Below are 15,267 nucleotides of genomic sequence, written 5' to 3' on the forward strand. Positions count from 1 at the left end.
AAAAAAAAGATGAGAGATTGGAATCCTCACACACTGCTGATGGGAATGTAAAATGGTGCAGCCTATTGGAAAACAGTTAGGCAGTTCTTAAAAAGTTGAACACAGAGTTGCCATATTAAGGGATACAGCTCCGGGCCAAATCCTGTGTGTGATCTTTCGGGTCCAACCACAGGCTTTGCCTGGCAGATCTCCCGGGAGGGACCTGCCCTCTCCACACCAGACATGGCACTCTGCCAGTGTCCCACAGGTCCCAGAGGGAGTTGCAGTAACGAACTCGGCTTCCCTGTCAACCCCAGTCAGCCACGTGCACAGTCACAGCTGCGCTCCCAGACCAGGCACCTCCGATCGGTGCCCGGAGGCCTTGGCAGGGCCACCTGCCACAGCCTGCGCTGAGACCAACTTGTGAGGGTCTGGCTGAGGCAGACCGTTCAACTGCTGGTGACACTTCTGCATGCTGTTAATGAATGGTTATGCACATTACAGAAGCATGAAAACCCAGACAGAAATGGTATACGTCAACTTCAGGGTAGTGATCACCTCTGGGGAGGAAGAGGAAATAGAATGGGGAGGGGTCTTCAATTGAATGAATACATAGCATAACTTCTTCAAAACATTTTTCCTAAGTAGATATAATATAGCTAGAATATATTGAAACCAGTGTGTATAAATGGATGTTTATTAACTAATGAAATATTTCACAATAAAAAACAATTAAAAAAAACAAAATAATGGTTAGGGATAGGTGGCAGAATAATATGATTCTAAATTCGTGATACATTTATATATTTTTCAAATTCTTCCAACCGTCATGAATTTATTTCATAATGATAAACAGCACATGTATTTTTTCAAAAATCTATCATGATCAGTAAATTTACTTATGCAGAGAGCTTGAAAAAACTAACCAGTATTAAAAATCTCATTTTGGTGTAAAAACCCTAAACAAGTGTTTTTACTAGGCCAGTGCTGAGAAACTTTTTCTAATGCAAGTCAATATTTAAAGGCGAAATTTAGATGTATCCAAATTTTAAGGGATACTTAGGAACTGAAATGCAAATAAATTACAGCTATAATTATTATTCCTGTCGATGTCCTTTTGAAAACATGACTCTAAATAAATCTGGATTCTCTGAATGTGTTTATTCAATCTTTTCCTAAAAATAACTCTGTGTAGAGCTACAGCTAATAACAGATTTTTTAAAAGAGCTGGAATATCTAATTCAATAGTTTTCAAAAATATTCTAAAACTCTCTTCATATTAAATAATGTGTAAAATCCCCCTCACTGTTCAGACGACATCAGAACGAAGGCACTTTGTTGAAGCAGGGGTCTTGATTTCTCACTTGCTCCACAGATACATGCCCTCTCTCCCTTCTTTACCTCTCCCCATCAGTGGCTTCTTCTGCTCTGGACACCAGCATCCTCAGCTCTGCTGGCCTCTCACCACCACCCTCATTCTCACAGTTCACAGCACACTTCTCCACGAGCTGTTGCTGGTTCTACCTGTGACTGCTTGTCACCTCCCCCCCCACCCCAAAGCCCTTACCATTCCCCCAAAACCACTCCTAGTAATCACTGCCTATCTGCAGATCTAAGGGGTGTCCTTTGGTCCTTTCCATTGAGTCATGAAATCATCCCATGGAAGCGACAATTCTCAATGCTTGGCCCTTCTGCATACAGGATGCTGTGACCTAGGAAAAGCACTGTGCTCCTCCTCGGACACTTTCTCATGTCTTGTTTGACTCTAGTTTCTCTTGGCTCTCTTTCTTCTCCCTCCTCCTTGCCTGCTCCTCCCAAACCTTCGCAGGGCTTGCTCCCTCTGAGTCTGCCCCTGAAGCGCTGTGACCCCTCAAGGTCTAGCTCAGTACTTGTCTGCTTCACAGCCAGTCCCACCTAGACGCCCACGAGCCTCCCTACCCCGGGGCTCCCACAACATATTTGGGTTGCTTATTGGGCATGACAGCCTTATTGCCTCGAAAACAACCCGAACGTTATGGAGATGCTGCTGTGGGTTGAACTGGGACCCATAATATATGTTGAAGTCCTTAATCCTGATACCTATGAATGTGACCTCATTTGGAGATAGGGTCTTTGCAGATGTAATCGGGTTAAGACGAGTTCATACTTGATTGAGGTGGGCCCTAATCCAGATGACTAGTGTCTTAATGAGAAGAGGAAACAGAGTCACAGCCATAGACAAGCGGGGAAAATACCGTATGGTGATGGAGACAGAGATGAGAGGGATGTACCTGCATGTCCATTCCTGATCTGTCCTGGTCCACCTGCCTCCTGGATGCCCCCCAGCTTATCCAGTAGAGAGCCCCGTTTCCTAACAAGGACAGCTGTCTGACTCCCCGGGGTGAATTCTGGATTTCCTCTTGCTAGCCCTGATGAAAGCTCCAGCAGCTTCTGCACCCAGGTGGAGGCCACCTGCTCTACAGGGTGACTCTGGCCATAGGTGACCCTGCCCCACAACACTGCCAGGAGGGGTGGGGAACACAACCCGGAAGTATGGAGAAGTTAGGGCCTACGGACAAACTCTGAACAATGAGAAACAGAGATGAATTCTCCCTCCTTATTTCCCCCAATGGACTCTTCTAATGCACACAGGTGCCTTAAGATCCACCCAGAGACATGCCCCTTGACCAAGTAACTGGTGGTTTCTACTGAAGCTGTGGCCAGCTTGGCAACACACCACACTGTATTTTGACCTCCCTTCCCTTCCGTGTTTCTCAATTCATCTCACTCTCAATGCCCTGGGACCACCACCTCCCACAAAAGGGCTAGCATTTATGCTCCATTTTCTGTGGAACTCAGGATAAGACTAGGTATTTAACTTCCTTCTGTCCCATCTAACAGATGGGACAACGACAGTCCTTCTCATACGACTACTGAAAGTATTATGTCAGAGGAGGTCTCGTGCTCAGAAAACACTACTTGTTAAAATTAGCAATAAATACAGAGAGAGCCACCAGCATTTCTGCATTTCCCTCCCACTGGGGTTGGGGAGGAGGGAGTCAGAGACTGTGTGTATTCCTGATGCATCTTCTTTTCTTTTGTTCTTTTTGTAATTAAAAGCTATTACTAATGCACCTTATCCCACAGAGGCATGGAAGCTCATTTATGCAGAAAAGGCACTTACTAAATGCCATTAGGAGACTCACAGGGTTTCTGGGTGGACCCAAGAGCCAGCCTTGGGGGCTTTTCAGTGAGAACGTCTCCCCGGCACAGCCTTCACCACTGACACTGGACAGCAGACACCAGGACGCCAATACCACTGTCTTCCACCACCACCCTTGCCCTGCCTCCAAACTGGACTCTGCCCAGTGCATGCTGTCTCCCATTCACCACCTGCAGTTCCAAGTCTTGCTGAGGCCACATGGTAGCCACCTGGTACAGCTGCAAGGGCAGCTAAAAGAGCACTTTTCTTTCTGGTGCCTTCTTTAATGAGAGGACATTCAAAAAGTAGGAAGCTCCCCAAATACAGAAAAGGCATTCAAAGGTCTTCAGGACAGCCAAAAATATGACAAATGCCCACTCCAAAGCTGTTTGAGGAATCAACCCAAATCAAATAAAATACGGTTCCAAATTAAAAAGAAAGAATAAGAAGGGAGGGCTGGACTTACAACCTACCTACTGAGGGGATTCCTGAAAAGTGTGCCTCGTGTCCAGGTCATCTGTGATGCTTAGGGCCTGGGGGGAGCTCACGCTGTTTTGTGAGCTGCTGCTGGGGCCACCATAGCACTGGGGTTCTCCTCTACACAAGCTTATACTCGGGGTCGCCTCTTTCTAGCCCTCAGACAACTTGTCATTGTAATTAGAACTCAAAGTGAACATGAACAAGTTCTACTCAAGCCTAGTATTACTCATCAACCCTCAGGCAGAAATCTTAGACAATTACCCCGTCAACAAGGAGATGTAATACTCAGATGACAGAGTCTCTTTTTCTTAGAAGAAAAGATACGTGATAGATTGAAAATTAAAATATCTGAAGCAAGACAATGAATCACTTCTATTAAGTATATCCATCCATTGTCCCATCAATTACAATTACAGGCTACTTCCTCTCTTATGTTACTCATACTGGTGTCCCTTGAACAACACAGGGCTTAGGAGTACAGCCCTCTGCACAGTCCAAAATCTGTATTTAATTTATAGTCAGTCCTCAGTACCCGCAGGTCCGCACACTGGGGCTCAGCCTACCAGGTGGGCAGTACTGGGGTATGCATGGAGTGAATAAAACCGGACTGTAAGTGGACTCACACAGCTCAAACACGTGTTGTTCAAGGGTCAGCTGTATGTGAACGAAGTCACCAAGAATTTAAGTTTTCCTTTGAAGTTTATAGACTACCTCTCACATTTTGAAGACTTATTCGTTTTTTAGAGCCCTTTAAGTTTACAGCAACACTGAGGAAATTATGGAGATTTTCCATATACCCCCTTCCCCTCCACAGCCCCTTTCTCTTTTATTCTCATTAATGCAAGGCTCGTATCAGCCCACCCCCGGATTATCACAGAAGCCTTCTTCTCTTAAGTGCCTTCACATGTTCAGTTACTGAGCAACTATTTCCTGAGTACCTACTATGTGCCAAGTCCTATCTTCCAGACAGTTTTGCTATGAAAGAACAGAGAAAAGTGGGTTAGTAGCTGGAAAAGAAAGAGAAGAATGTTGAGTGTGCTTGTTTTTTAAGATAGGGACAAATGGCAGTATGCTGGCTGATGCACAGGCATGAGTCAGTGGAGGTGGAGAAACTAGTGATGCAGCATGAAGAGGGCTGGCCTGCAGGACATGGAGACACAGCAGGGGACTGGCCTCCATGAGGACTGCAGGAGCGCACGTCATACAGGGTCATGGGTGCAGGTGGGACGGAGGAAGGGGGCAGGGCACGATCACTAAAGGAACGACACAGCCATTGAGGACACGACGAACACTGGCCAGAACCAACCGGGCCCAAGATGGTGGAAGATTTGACTCTGAGTGACCTTGAGCCTCATTAGACACTCACTGTAGTACATTAACATGCTAAATGACACTCCCACAGGTGCCATGACAGTTCCGAGGGTGCCCGAAGGCCAAAAGATGGGCGGTGGTCCAATTCCTGGAAATCCACCCACCCTTTCCCCCAAATAGTTGGACTAATCCTCCCACGTGTCAGCCCATGAAATTACCCAGCCCATGAAAACTAACCACCCCATACCCGGGGGCAGCCTCTCTGACCTTCTGAAATGGCCCACACTCTGTGTACGGAGTGTGCCTCTCCCTGAATAAAGCTACTTTCGCTCTCCTGTGGCCCGCTCTTGAATTCTTTCCTGGACATAGCCAAGGACCCTGACTCGACGGCCTGTCCCAGGGACTCGTCCAAGACTTGGGGCATGACCATCCTCTTGCACCCCCTTCTCCTGGAGCACAGGGAGCTGGGAAGACATGGAAGCAAAGCTTGTGGAAGTGCCTCCACGATGGCTCCTAGTTTCTCAGGGAAGCAGGCAGCAGAGTCGCTGGTGTAGAAGATGGAGATCAAACTCTTGCTATTAACCCAAACCTTACTCAAACACCTCCTCTACACAAGGCTCCGCAGACACTGATCCCCCACTTCACTAATCTCTTGACACCCCTTCAACGACCTGTGTCCTTCACCGGGCTTGCCCTGCTGTACCCCACCGAGGGGCAGCAGAGGGAGTCATGATAAACACTGAATTCCACCAAAATATGTTAATTATGAATGAAAGATGTTGCAGCCACATCAGCAAACAAAGGATGCTGTGGTCATCAAGTCATCAGCCACTATCCTTGCCCTCCCACCCCACGGGAGCCCTGAGGGATGGAGGCAAACAGGTTGCCACTGCCAAGCCCTCAGCCACTGCACCACCCCCAACAGTGTCCCCCGAGGGGAGGCAGGATGGGAAAGAACAGGACACTGGCCCTAGACAGCTACGGTGCATGTCAAAGGAATGATTTCAATGAGCCCAGACTCTTTCATCCTCCCATACCTAGAAAAGTGCTGAATTCCTTAATTTGAGGTGTCTGGTTTGCTTTAATTAACAGTCATCTTTTGATGTCCCCACTACCTGCTCTTTGCCACAAAAAACCCCACAGACCCTGACTCCCCCTTAAATCTTTGGAGCAGTTCCTCAGAGCTGTCTTAGAGGCTGTCTCTTGGGTTAAAGTCCTCAGTTTTTGTCTGCCGAATAAAACATAATTGTCAACTTTCAGGAAGTGCGTCTTTTTTTAGTCGACAGTACAAAACTTGAAAATATACATCACTAAGTGATACCATAGCTAATGAAATACAGTAATTTTACTCATATAACAAAAGCATACACAGAGGATACTGAAAATCACCATGTATCAGATTATCTCCAGTGTCCGTGGTCTTGATGACATACGGGCTTTAGACTAAAAGGTGGCTGCAAATTCTCCTTCCTGCCCCTCCTTGTTACTCGAACGCGACCTTAATGAGTTTCCGATCTGTGTACTTTCCCTCTGACATGAGAAATCACACCAAGAAAAGTCCTTCCTGAGTTTGAGGGCCAAAAAAAAAAGTGAAACTAGAAAACCTGACTCAATTAGTGGTACTTTCAGGACCACAATGGTACTTTGTTCAAAAGGGAAAAATGTAAAAATTAATATACAGAAACCATAATTAAATAGAGCTGAGCGATCACAAGGGGGAGCTCTCACACCCTGTGAGGACAGCAGAGCCCAACAGGAGGAAGAAAAACTTCTCCTTCCAGGCAAGGACTCAGCCCATGAAAAGTCCTGGGCTCTGTATACCACAGCCCTCCCACCTCCCTTTCCACTCTGTAAAAGCCTTCTCCTTCCCTTGGTATGCTGGGACTAGCACGTGACCCACCATGCTTGTGGACCCAAAAGTGCAATTCTCTGCTGATCCAGAATAAACACATCTTTGATGCAGAAATATCTGGCAGTCTATTTCAGGTCAACAGAACACACTGCTTTTGTAATAAAGAAACAATAGAAGAAAACTTTAATATCTGGCAGTCTATTTCAGGTCAACAGAACACACTGCTTTTGTAATAAAGAAAAAATAGAAGAAAACTTTAATCAGTAAGCTTTTTAAAAAGAATATGAAAAGAATATATACATATACATATATATGTATAACGGAATCACTACATTGTACACCAGATACTAACACATTGTAAATAGACTATACTACAATAAAAAAAAAAGCAAAACTACACACAAGTTTTGAAATCTTCCAAGATAAGGGGTTTTGTTGTGGTTTTTTTGTTTATCTCTCTTCACCATCCTTGAATCTCTAGTTAATTTTTAGTCCACGAAGCTTGCCCGATTTGACAATTTTTTCAGATATTCTATTTCGAATAGGATCATTATATATATGTGTGTGTATGTGTGTATGTGTGTGTGTGTGTGTGTGTGTATATATATATATATATATATATATATATATAGTAATTAACTTTTTATTTACCATACTGGAGATATGCTTCTAGGTCAACAATTACTGTACCACCACTTACTATTATTTACCTAAACAACCTAACCAGCCCCATTTTACTGTAAAATAGCTACAATAGCTGAGAATGAATTAAATAAAATATCAAATAAACAGGGGAACAAAAGGAAAACATTTTAAATATGTTAAAATGCTTGTACAAACAAAAACCAATGTAAAAATTCCTGAAAATTACCAGTAAATTTTTTAAAAATCAGTGAAGAAAAAGTTTCATTTATAGTAATTCCTTTATTTTGATCATATTATCACCACAGCCAATTTACTTTCAACCAAATTCTTTCTACATTGCCTGAAGCCCAAGTGATGTAGGGAACCCCAGGGTTTGAGGGCAGGGGAGTCACAGGAAGGAGGAAGAGAAAAGAAGGAAGACAGGAAAATCCTTGGAAGGGCGTCGAGAATTTTACATGCTTCATCAGTCTTGAAGAAAAAATATATATTTGAGTGAAAAATGCTACACTGAGACTGCACTTTAAAAAAAGAACTGAGATTCCTCCTTATCAGATTAACTCATACAACCTTCCTAGACATGGAAGTTTTGAATGAACAGATTCTTTCGTGGAACATCTGTATGTCTGATTAAAAGGGTTATAAGTATGAATAAATAGGAAACAAATTTAGAAGAAAAGACTGAAAAGAATCTTTCACTATATGAAGAATTATTAAATTATTAAATGGTAAGTACTGGCGAGGTGTGTCGCATGGCCACTAAAACCCGAAAAGAATTTCAAGTCATAAGAAAAGAACTTCAACTTGGCATAAGAGCACCTTGGCTTTTGTCTTTCTGGGTATAGAAATTTCCAGTAACAAAAAGAAAAGAAATTATAAACCACCATCCTCAAAGGCTGTTTTCCCCTTAACCTGTCATGAAGATGGTGAAAAATAAAAGAGATAAGCACTTACAGTTCTTGGCTTCAAGAAAGGGCACACATTACATGGTCTATTTCAGGATTCTCTAATTCTAATACTTTCTGGATTCTATTAAGCAGCCAATAATGGGGACCCATTAAATATAAACACACTGAGGAGCCTGGGTAATTAAACAAATGGATAATGGGAGGTGGGATCGAGACGAAATATTCAGAGGACACTGGCTCCCCTCCCCTCATGAACACATCGAAACTACAACTACACAGAGGGACTCTCACTGACATCAGCCTGGGGACCCGCAGAACAGCTCCCCTGCAGCCGGGGCTGTGAAGAAAGGTCCACACGGAGTCTGGCAGGAAGGGGGAAGGGACCTGGTCGGGACCCACACGCTGAAGAGGAGGGGACATCACAGGCTCAGCGTCTCCTTGCGGAGCGAGGTGTCCAGGCTCCGCACTGGGCACCCCAGCCCTGGGGGCCGACACCGGGAAGAGAGACCCCTCAGCCGGTGTGAAAACCAGTGAGGCTCACCAGGGGGCTGTAAGAAACTGAGACTCTGCTCCTGAAGGGCCCAGACTGGCTCTCTCCCAGCCGCAGTGTGGAGGCAGCAGGCTGAGAACTGCCAGGGGCTCCGGCTGGCCCGCCGGGACTGCTGCATCCCCGGCCCCGGCCCCCACCGGGCTCCTGCCCCAGCAACCCCGGATCCGGCGCTGCTCCCCACTGAGGCAGAGGCGGCCACTGCCCACAACAGCGTGCACGCCTGGAGGGGACGGAGCCGGCTTGGACCCCAGCCCTGCCTCGGACCAGGGCGCAGGCACCACCGCCAGCGCGTGTCACTGCTCACCCGTGGGAGGGAGCAAAGTCAGCTCTGCGGCGCGGCGCTGCCCCTCCCGTCACGCCCAGCCTCTAGCCGCGCGAGCACACCGGGGACACAGTGACACCAGCACAGAAGTGCAGCCCCCGGGCCTCAGGCCCTGAGCCCACACCCCCACCAAGGCGGAGACTGCCAGCACCCCTGGGAGAAACCTACTTCCCTCAGGGCTCCTGCTCCAGCCCCTGTGGCCCTGATCCCTCCTTTGACAGGGCAGTGACAGCCACTGAGCAGAGAAGCCCCAGCTTGGCCCTGGTCCTGGCTCTGGCCCCTCCAGCTCCACCCCTACCTCCCACCAGGGTGGCGGCCACCAGCACACTTGGGAGAAGATACGGCCGGTGCTGCTGTCAGATCCAGCTCCCACCAAGGCCCCTGAGCACAAGCAGTTGCACAGGGATGTTCCCACACAAGGCGCGCATGCAAGACCAGAGCAGGTAACTGTTAGTCCTATATTCAGAGAGACAGAGAAAGGTAAACAAAATGAGAAGAGGAGAATATGTTTCAAAAGAAATAACAAGGATAAACCCTGAAAAAAATCCTAATGACCCAGATAAATCATTTACCTGATAAAGAGTTGAAAGCAATGGTAAGAGAATGCTAACTGAACTTGGTAAAAGAATAAATGAACACAGTGAGAACTTTAAGAAGGAACTGGGAAATAGTAAAAAGGACCCAACAGAGCTAAAGAATAAAATAACTGAAATGAAAAATACGGTGGACGGAAATAATAGCAGATTTGGTGACACGGGAGAATGTATCAGTGATGTGGGTGGTACAGTAATGGAAACCACCCTATCAGAACAGCAAAAACAAAACAAAACAACCAACAAATTTTTAAATAGAAGAATAGTTTAAGGGACCTCTAGGACATCGTGCATACCAACATTCAAATTATAGGGACCCCAGAAGAAGAGGAGAGAGAGAAAAGGGTCAAAACATATTTGATGAAATGATGACTGAAAACTCCCTGATGCTGAAGAAGGAAACAGACATCCAGGAAGCACAGAGGGTTCCAAACAAGTGAATACAAAGAGACTCACAACCGGACGTCCCATAAGTGAAACGGCAGAAGTTAAAGATAAAGAGAGACTTCTAAAGGCAGAAAGAGGAAAACAAAGAGTCAGTTAAAGGGAATCCCCATAAGACTGTCAGCTGATTTTTCTGCAGAAACATCGCAGGCCAGAAGAGGGCGGCATGATATGTTTAAAATGCTGAAAGTGGGGAAAAGCCCTGCAAAGTTGAATACTCTACACAGCAAGGCTATTATGCACAACTGATGGAGAGATAGAGGTTGTCAGACCAAAGCTAAAAGAGTTCATGACTACTAAACAGAGCTTATAAGAAATATTAATGGATATTCTTTAAGTGAAAAAGAAAAGGCTACAGTAAGAATGAATATAGTATAAGAAGGGAAAAATCCCACTGGTAAAGGCTGTGGATCAACTATTAAATAACCTAATACATAGGTTAAAATATTAAAAGACAAAAAGTGTAAAATCGAAATATAACTACAATAAATAATTAAGTGATAGACACGATGATTTTAAATATGACATGAAAAACACAAATTTTGTGAGGGGGAGTACGAAATGTAGAGCTTTTAGACTGTGTTTGATTTTAAATGACCATCAGTTTAAAATAAGTAGATATAGTTTACAGATCAATAAAAATGAACTCCATGGTAACCACAAATCAAAACCTACAATAGTAACACAAACAGAGAGGAAAGAATAGAAACTTAAAACTAATGAAAATTATCAAAATACAACATAAGAGACTAAGAGATGATGAAAAAAGAGAAGAACTACAGAAACATCAGAAGACGATTAACAAAATGGAAATAAGTACATAATTATCAATAATCACTTGGACTAAATGATCCAATCCAAGTACATAGGATGGCTGATTGGATAAAAAACAAGACCTTTATATGATGCCTACAAGAAACTCACTTCAGAGCTAAAGACACATGCAGAGTGAAAGAGAGAGGATGAAAGAAGGTATTCCATGCAAATGGGAACAAAAAGAAAGCTGTGCAGCAATACTCATATCAGACAAAGGAGACTTTAAAACTTTTTTTAAAGTCTGTAATAAAGGACAAAGAAGGGCATTACATAATGAGAAAGGATCAACACAAGAAGAGAACAGAACATGCATAAGATGTATGCACCTAGTACAGGAGCACCTAAATGTATTAAGCAAGTGCTAACGGAAATTAAAGGAGAAAACAACACTAATACATTAACAGCGGGGGACTTTAACACCCCACTTACATCAAGGGACAGATCATCCAGACAGAAAGTCAGTAAGGAAACACTGGCCTTACAGGGCACATTAGATCAGCTGGACTTAATACATATCCACAGGACACTGCACCCAAAAAAGGCAGAATACACATTCTTTTCAAGTGCACACAGAATGTGCTCCAGGATAGATAACATGCTAGCCTGCAAAACAAGCCTCAACAAATTTAAGTGTTTGGAATTCATGTCAAGCATTTTTCTAAACACAGTGATATGAAACTAGAAATCAATTACAGGAGGAATGTAGGAAAAACAAGCATGTGGTGACTAAACAACGTGCTTCTGAAAAAAACCAAAAACCAAAATAAAATGGGTCAATGAAGAATTCAAATAGAAAATAAGAAAACAAATGAAACAAATGAAAATAAAAACAAAACTTTCCAACATCTCTGGGAAGCAACAAAAGCAGTTCTCAGAGGGAAGTCTATAATAATACAGGCCTACATCAAGAAATAAGAAAAATTTCAAGTATTAACAGCCTAATCTTAGCAAAAGAAGAACAAACTAAGTCCAAAGTCAGCAAAAGAAAGGACTTAAAAAGATCAAAATGGAAACAAAATTGAGACAAAAAAAATCCATATAAGAAACAAAGGGCTAATTGTTTTAAAAGACAAACAAAATTCATAAGCCATTAGCCATGTTCATTAAGAACAAAAGAGCAAGGACCCAAATAAAGAAAATAAGAAATGAAAGAGGAGAAATGGCAGCCAATACCACAGAGATTAAAAAGAAATTATAAAAGAATATTATGGTCAGTTATATGCCAACAAACTGGACAACTAGAATAAATGGAAAAATTTCTAGGAACATACAGCCTTCCAAGATTGAATCAGGGGAAAACAGACAATCTGAACAAGATCAATCAGTAGTAGTGAAATTAAATTTGTAATTTAAAAAAACTCCCACCAAACAAAAGTCCAGGACCAGAAGCTTCACAGGGTTATTCTACAAACATATAAAGAAGAGTTAACATGTATCCTCTCAAACTATTCAAAAAATTTTAAGAGGAGGGAACATTCCCAAATTCATTCTTCAAGGCCACCATTAGCCTGATACAAAAACCATACAGACACTACAAAAAAAAAATACAACCAATATCTCTGATTAATAAAGATGCAATGATCCTCAACAAATTATTAGCAAATAGAATTCAACACAACATAAAGAAGGCCATTCACCATGATCCGACATGATTTAGAGCAGGGATGCAAGGATGGTTCAACATCTACAAATTAATCAGTGTTACAAACCATATTAACAAACTGAAGGAGTAAAAATCACATAATCATGTCACCAGATGCAGAAAAAGTATCTGAAAAAAATTTAACACCTATTTATGATAAAAACTCTGAACAAAATTGAGATAAAGAGAACATACCACAACATAATAAATCCATTTATGAAGAACCCACAGCTAACATCAAGCATAATGGTGAAAAACTGAAACAAGACAAGTATGCCCACTCTCACCATTTCTATTTAGCATAATATTGGATGTCCTAGCTACAGCAAATAGAAAAGAAAAAGAAATAAAAGGCATCCCAGTTGGAAGGGAAGAAGGAAAACTGTCACTATTTTCAGATAACATGGTATTATACCTAGCAAACCATGAAGTCTCCAGCAGAAAACTATTAGAGCTAATAAATGAATTCAATGAAATTGCAGGATAAAAGATTAATAGACAGAAATCTGTTGCTTTTGTATACACAGAACTATTAATAACACTAACTAATAAGGAACTAGTATAAAGAGAAAATAAACAAATAATGCCATTTACAATTGCATCAAAAAGAATAAAATACCAGGAATAAACTTAACCAAGGAGATGAAAGATTCACACTCTGAAAACTAAAAGAAACTGATGAAGGAATCTGAACCAAATAAATGGAAAGAGATCACATGTTCATGGATTGGAAGTATTAGCATGTTTTAAATGTTCATTCTATCCAAAGCAATCTACAGATTAAGTGTAATACCCATCAAAATACCAATGACATTTTTCATAGAACTAGAACAAATAATCCTAAAATTTGCATGGAACCACAAAAGACCCCAGAAAGCCAAAACAATCTTGTGAAAAAAGAACAAAGCTGGAGGTATGACACGTGCTAACTTCACACTATACTACAAAGCTACAGTAATCAAAACAGTATGGTACTGGCACAAAAATAGACACACAGATCAATGGAACAGAGCAGAGAGCCCAGAAATAAACCTATGTATGTATGGGCAATTAATCTATGACAAAGGAGGCAAGAACACACAATGGGGGAAAGTCTTTTCAATAAGTGGTGCTGGGAAAACTGGTTAGGTGTGAAAGAATAAAATTAGAATATTTTCTTACACTATATACAAAAATAAACAAAAAATAGATTAAAGACCTAAATGTAAGACCAGAAACCATAATATTCCTAGAAGAAAACATAGGCAGTATCCTCTTTGACGTAAGTCTTAGCAATATTTTTTAAATTTGTCACCTCAGGAGACAGAAACAGTAAGAAAAAAATAAACAAATCAGACCTAATTAAACCTTAAAGCTTTCACACAGTGAAGGAAATACTCAACAAATTGAAAAGACAACCTACTGAATGAGAGAATATGTTTGCAAATGACATGTCTGATAAGGGCTTGATATCAAAATGCATAAAGAGCTCATATAGCAGTATCAACAAAACAAACAACCAAATCAAAACATGGGCAGAAGATCAGAACAGGCAGTTTTCAAAACAAGGCACACAGATGGCCAACAGGCATATGAAAACGGATGCTCAACATCTCTAATCATTAGGGAAATGCACACCAAGTCCACAATGAGAAATCCCCTCAAACCTGTTAGAATGGCTATTGTCAACAAGACAAAAAAATAATACATGTTGGCAAAGATGTGGAGAAAAGGGAGCCCATGTACATGGTGGGAAGGTAAGTTGTTACGACCACTATGGAAACTAAGATGGAGGTTCCTCAAAAAGTTAAAAATACAACTACAATATGATCCAGCACAAGCCCACTTCAGTTTATACCAGAAGAAAATGAAAATTTGAATTTGAAGAACTACATGCACCCCAGTGTTCACAGCAGCATTATTTCCAAAGACAAGATATAAAAGGAACATAAGTGTCCATCAACAGATGAATGGATAAACATGTGGTGTAAGTATATATGTGTGTGTGTGTGTGTGTGTGTATATACACACACACACACACACACACACACACACACACACACACACATATATATATATATATATATATATATATATAATGGAATATTACTTGGCCATAAAAATGAAAATCTGCCATTTGTAACAACGTGATTCACCTGGAGGGTATTATGCTTAGTCAAACAAGTGAGACAGAGAAACATAGATACTGTATGTCTTCACTTATATGTGAAATCTAGAAAAAATTTTAAAAATGAATATAACAAAGCAGAGACAGTTTCACAGACACAGAACAAACTAGTTTTCACCAGTGGTGAGAGGGGTCAGTGAACGGGAAAGATTCGGTGAGGTGATTAATCGGTACAAACTGCTAAGTATAAAACAAATAAATATATAAATATGCAATACACCACACAGGGAATATAGCAAATACCTTATAGTAAGTTTCAATGGAGTGTAATCTATAAAAATATTTAATCACTATGTTGTACACCTGAAACTAATATATCATTATAAATTAACTACACTTCAATTTAAAAAAAAGAAATGGATAAAGCTCACCCAGTTATG

At 41.8% G+C, this 15,267-nt stretch overlaps 1 protein-coding gene across 1 annotated transcript in view; it reads right to left on the reverse strand.

Annotated features, from left to right (window-relative positions):
• LOC140686652 (serine/threonine-protein kinase Nek10-like) overlaps positions 1-1,421 on the reverse strand; it is a 70,123-nt gene extending 68,702 nt beyond the window's left edge. The window contains exon 1 of the mRNA XM_072940855.1: positions 1,381-1,421. Coding sequence (XP_072796956.1) covers positions 1,381-1,421 — 41 coding nt within the window. The remainder of the gene's footprint in view (positions 1-1,380) is intronic.
• Positions 1,422-15,267: the final 13,846 nt, after the last annotated feature.

This window comes from Vicugna pacos, chromosome 17 (assembly GCF_048564905.1).
Source record: "Vicugna pacos chromosome 17, VicPac4, whole genome shotgun sequence".
Taxonomy (NCBI): domain Eukaryota; kingdom Metazoa; phylum Chordata; class Mammalia; order Artiodactyla; family Camelidae; genus Vicugna; species Vicugna pacos.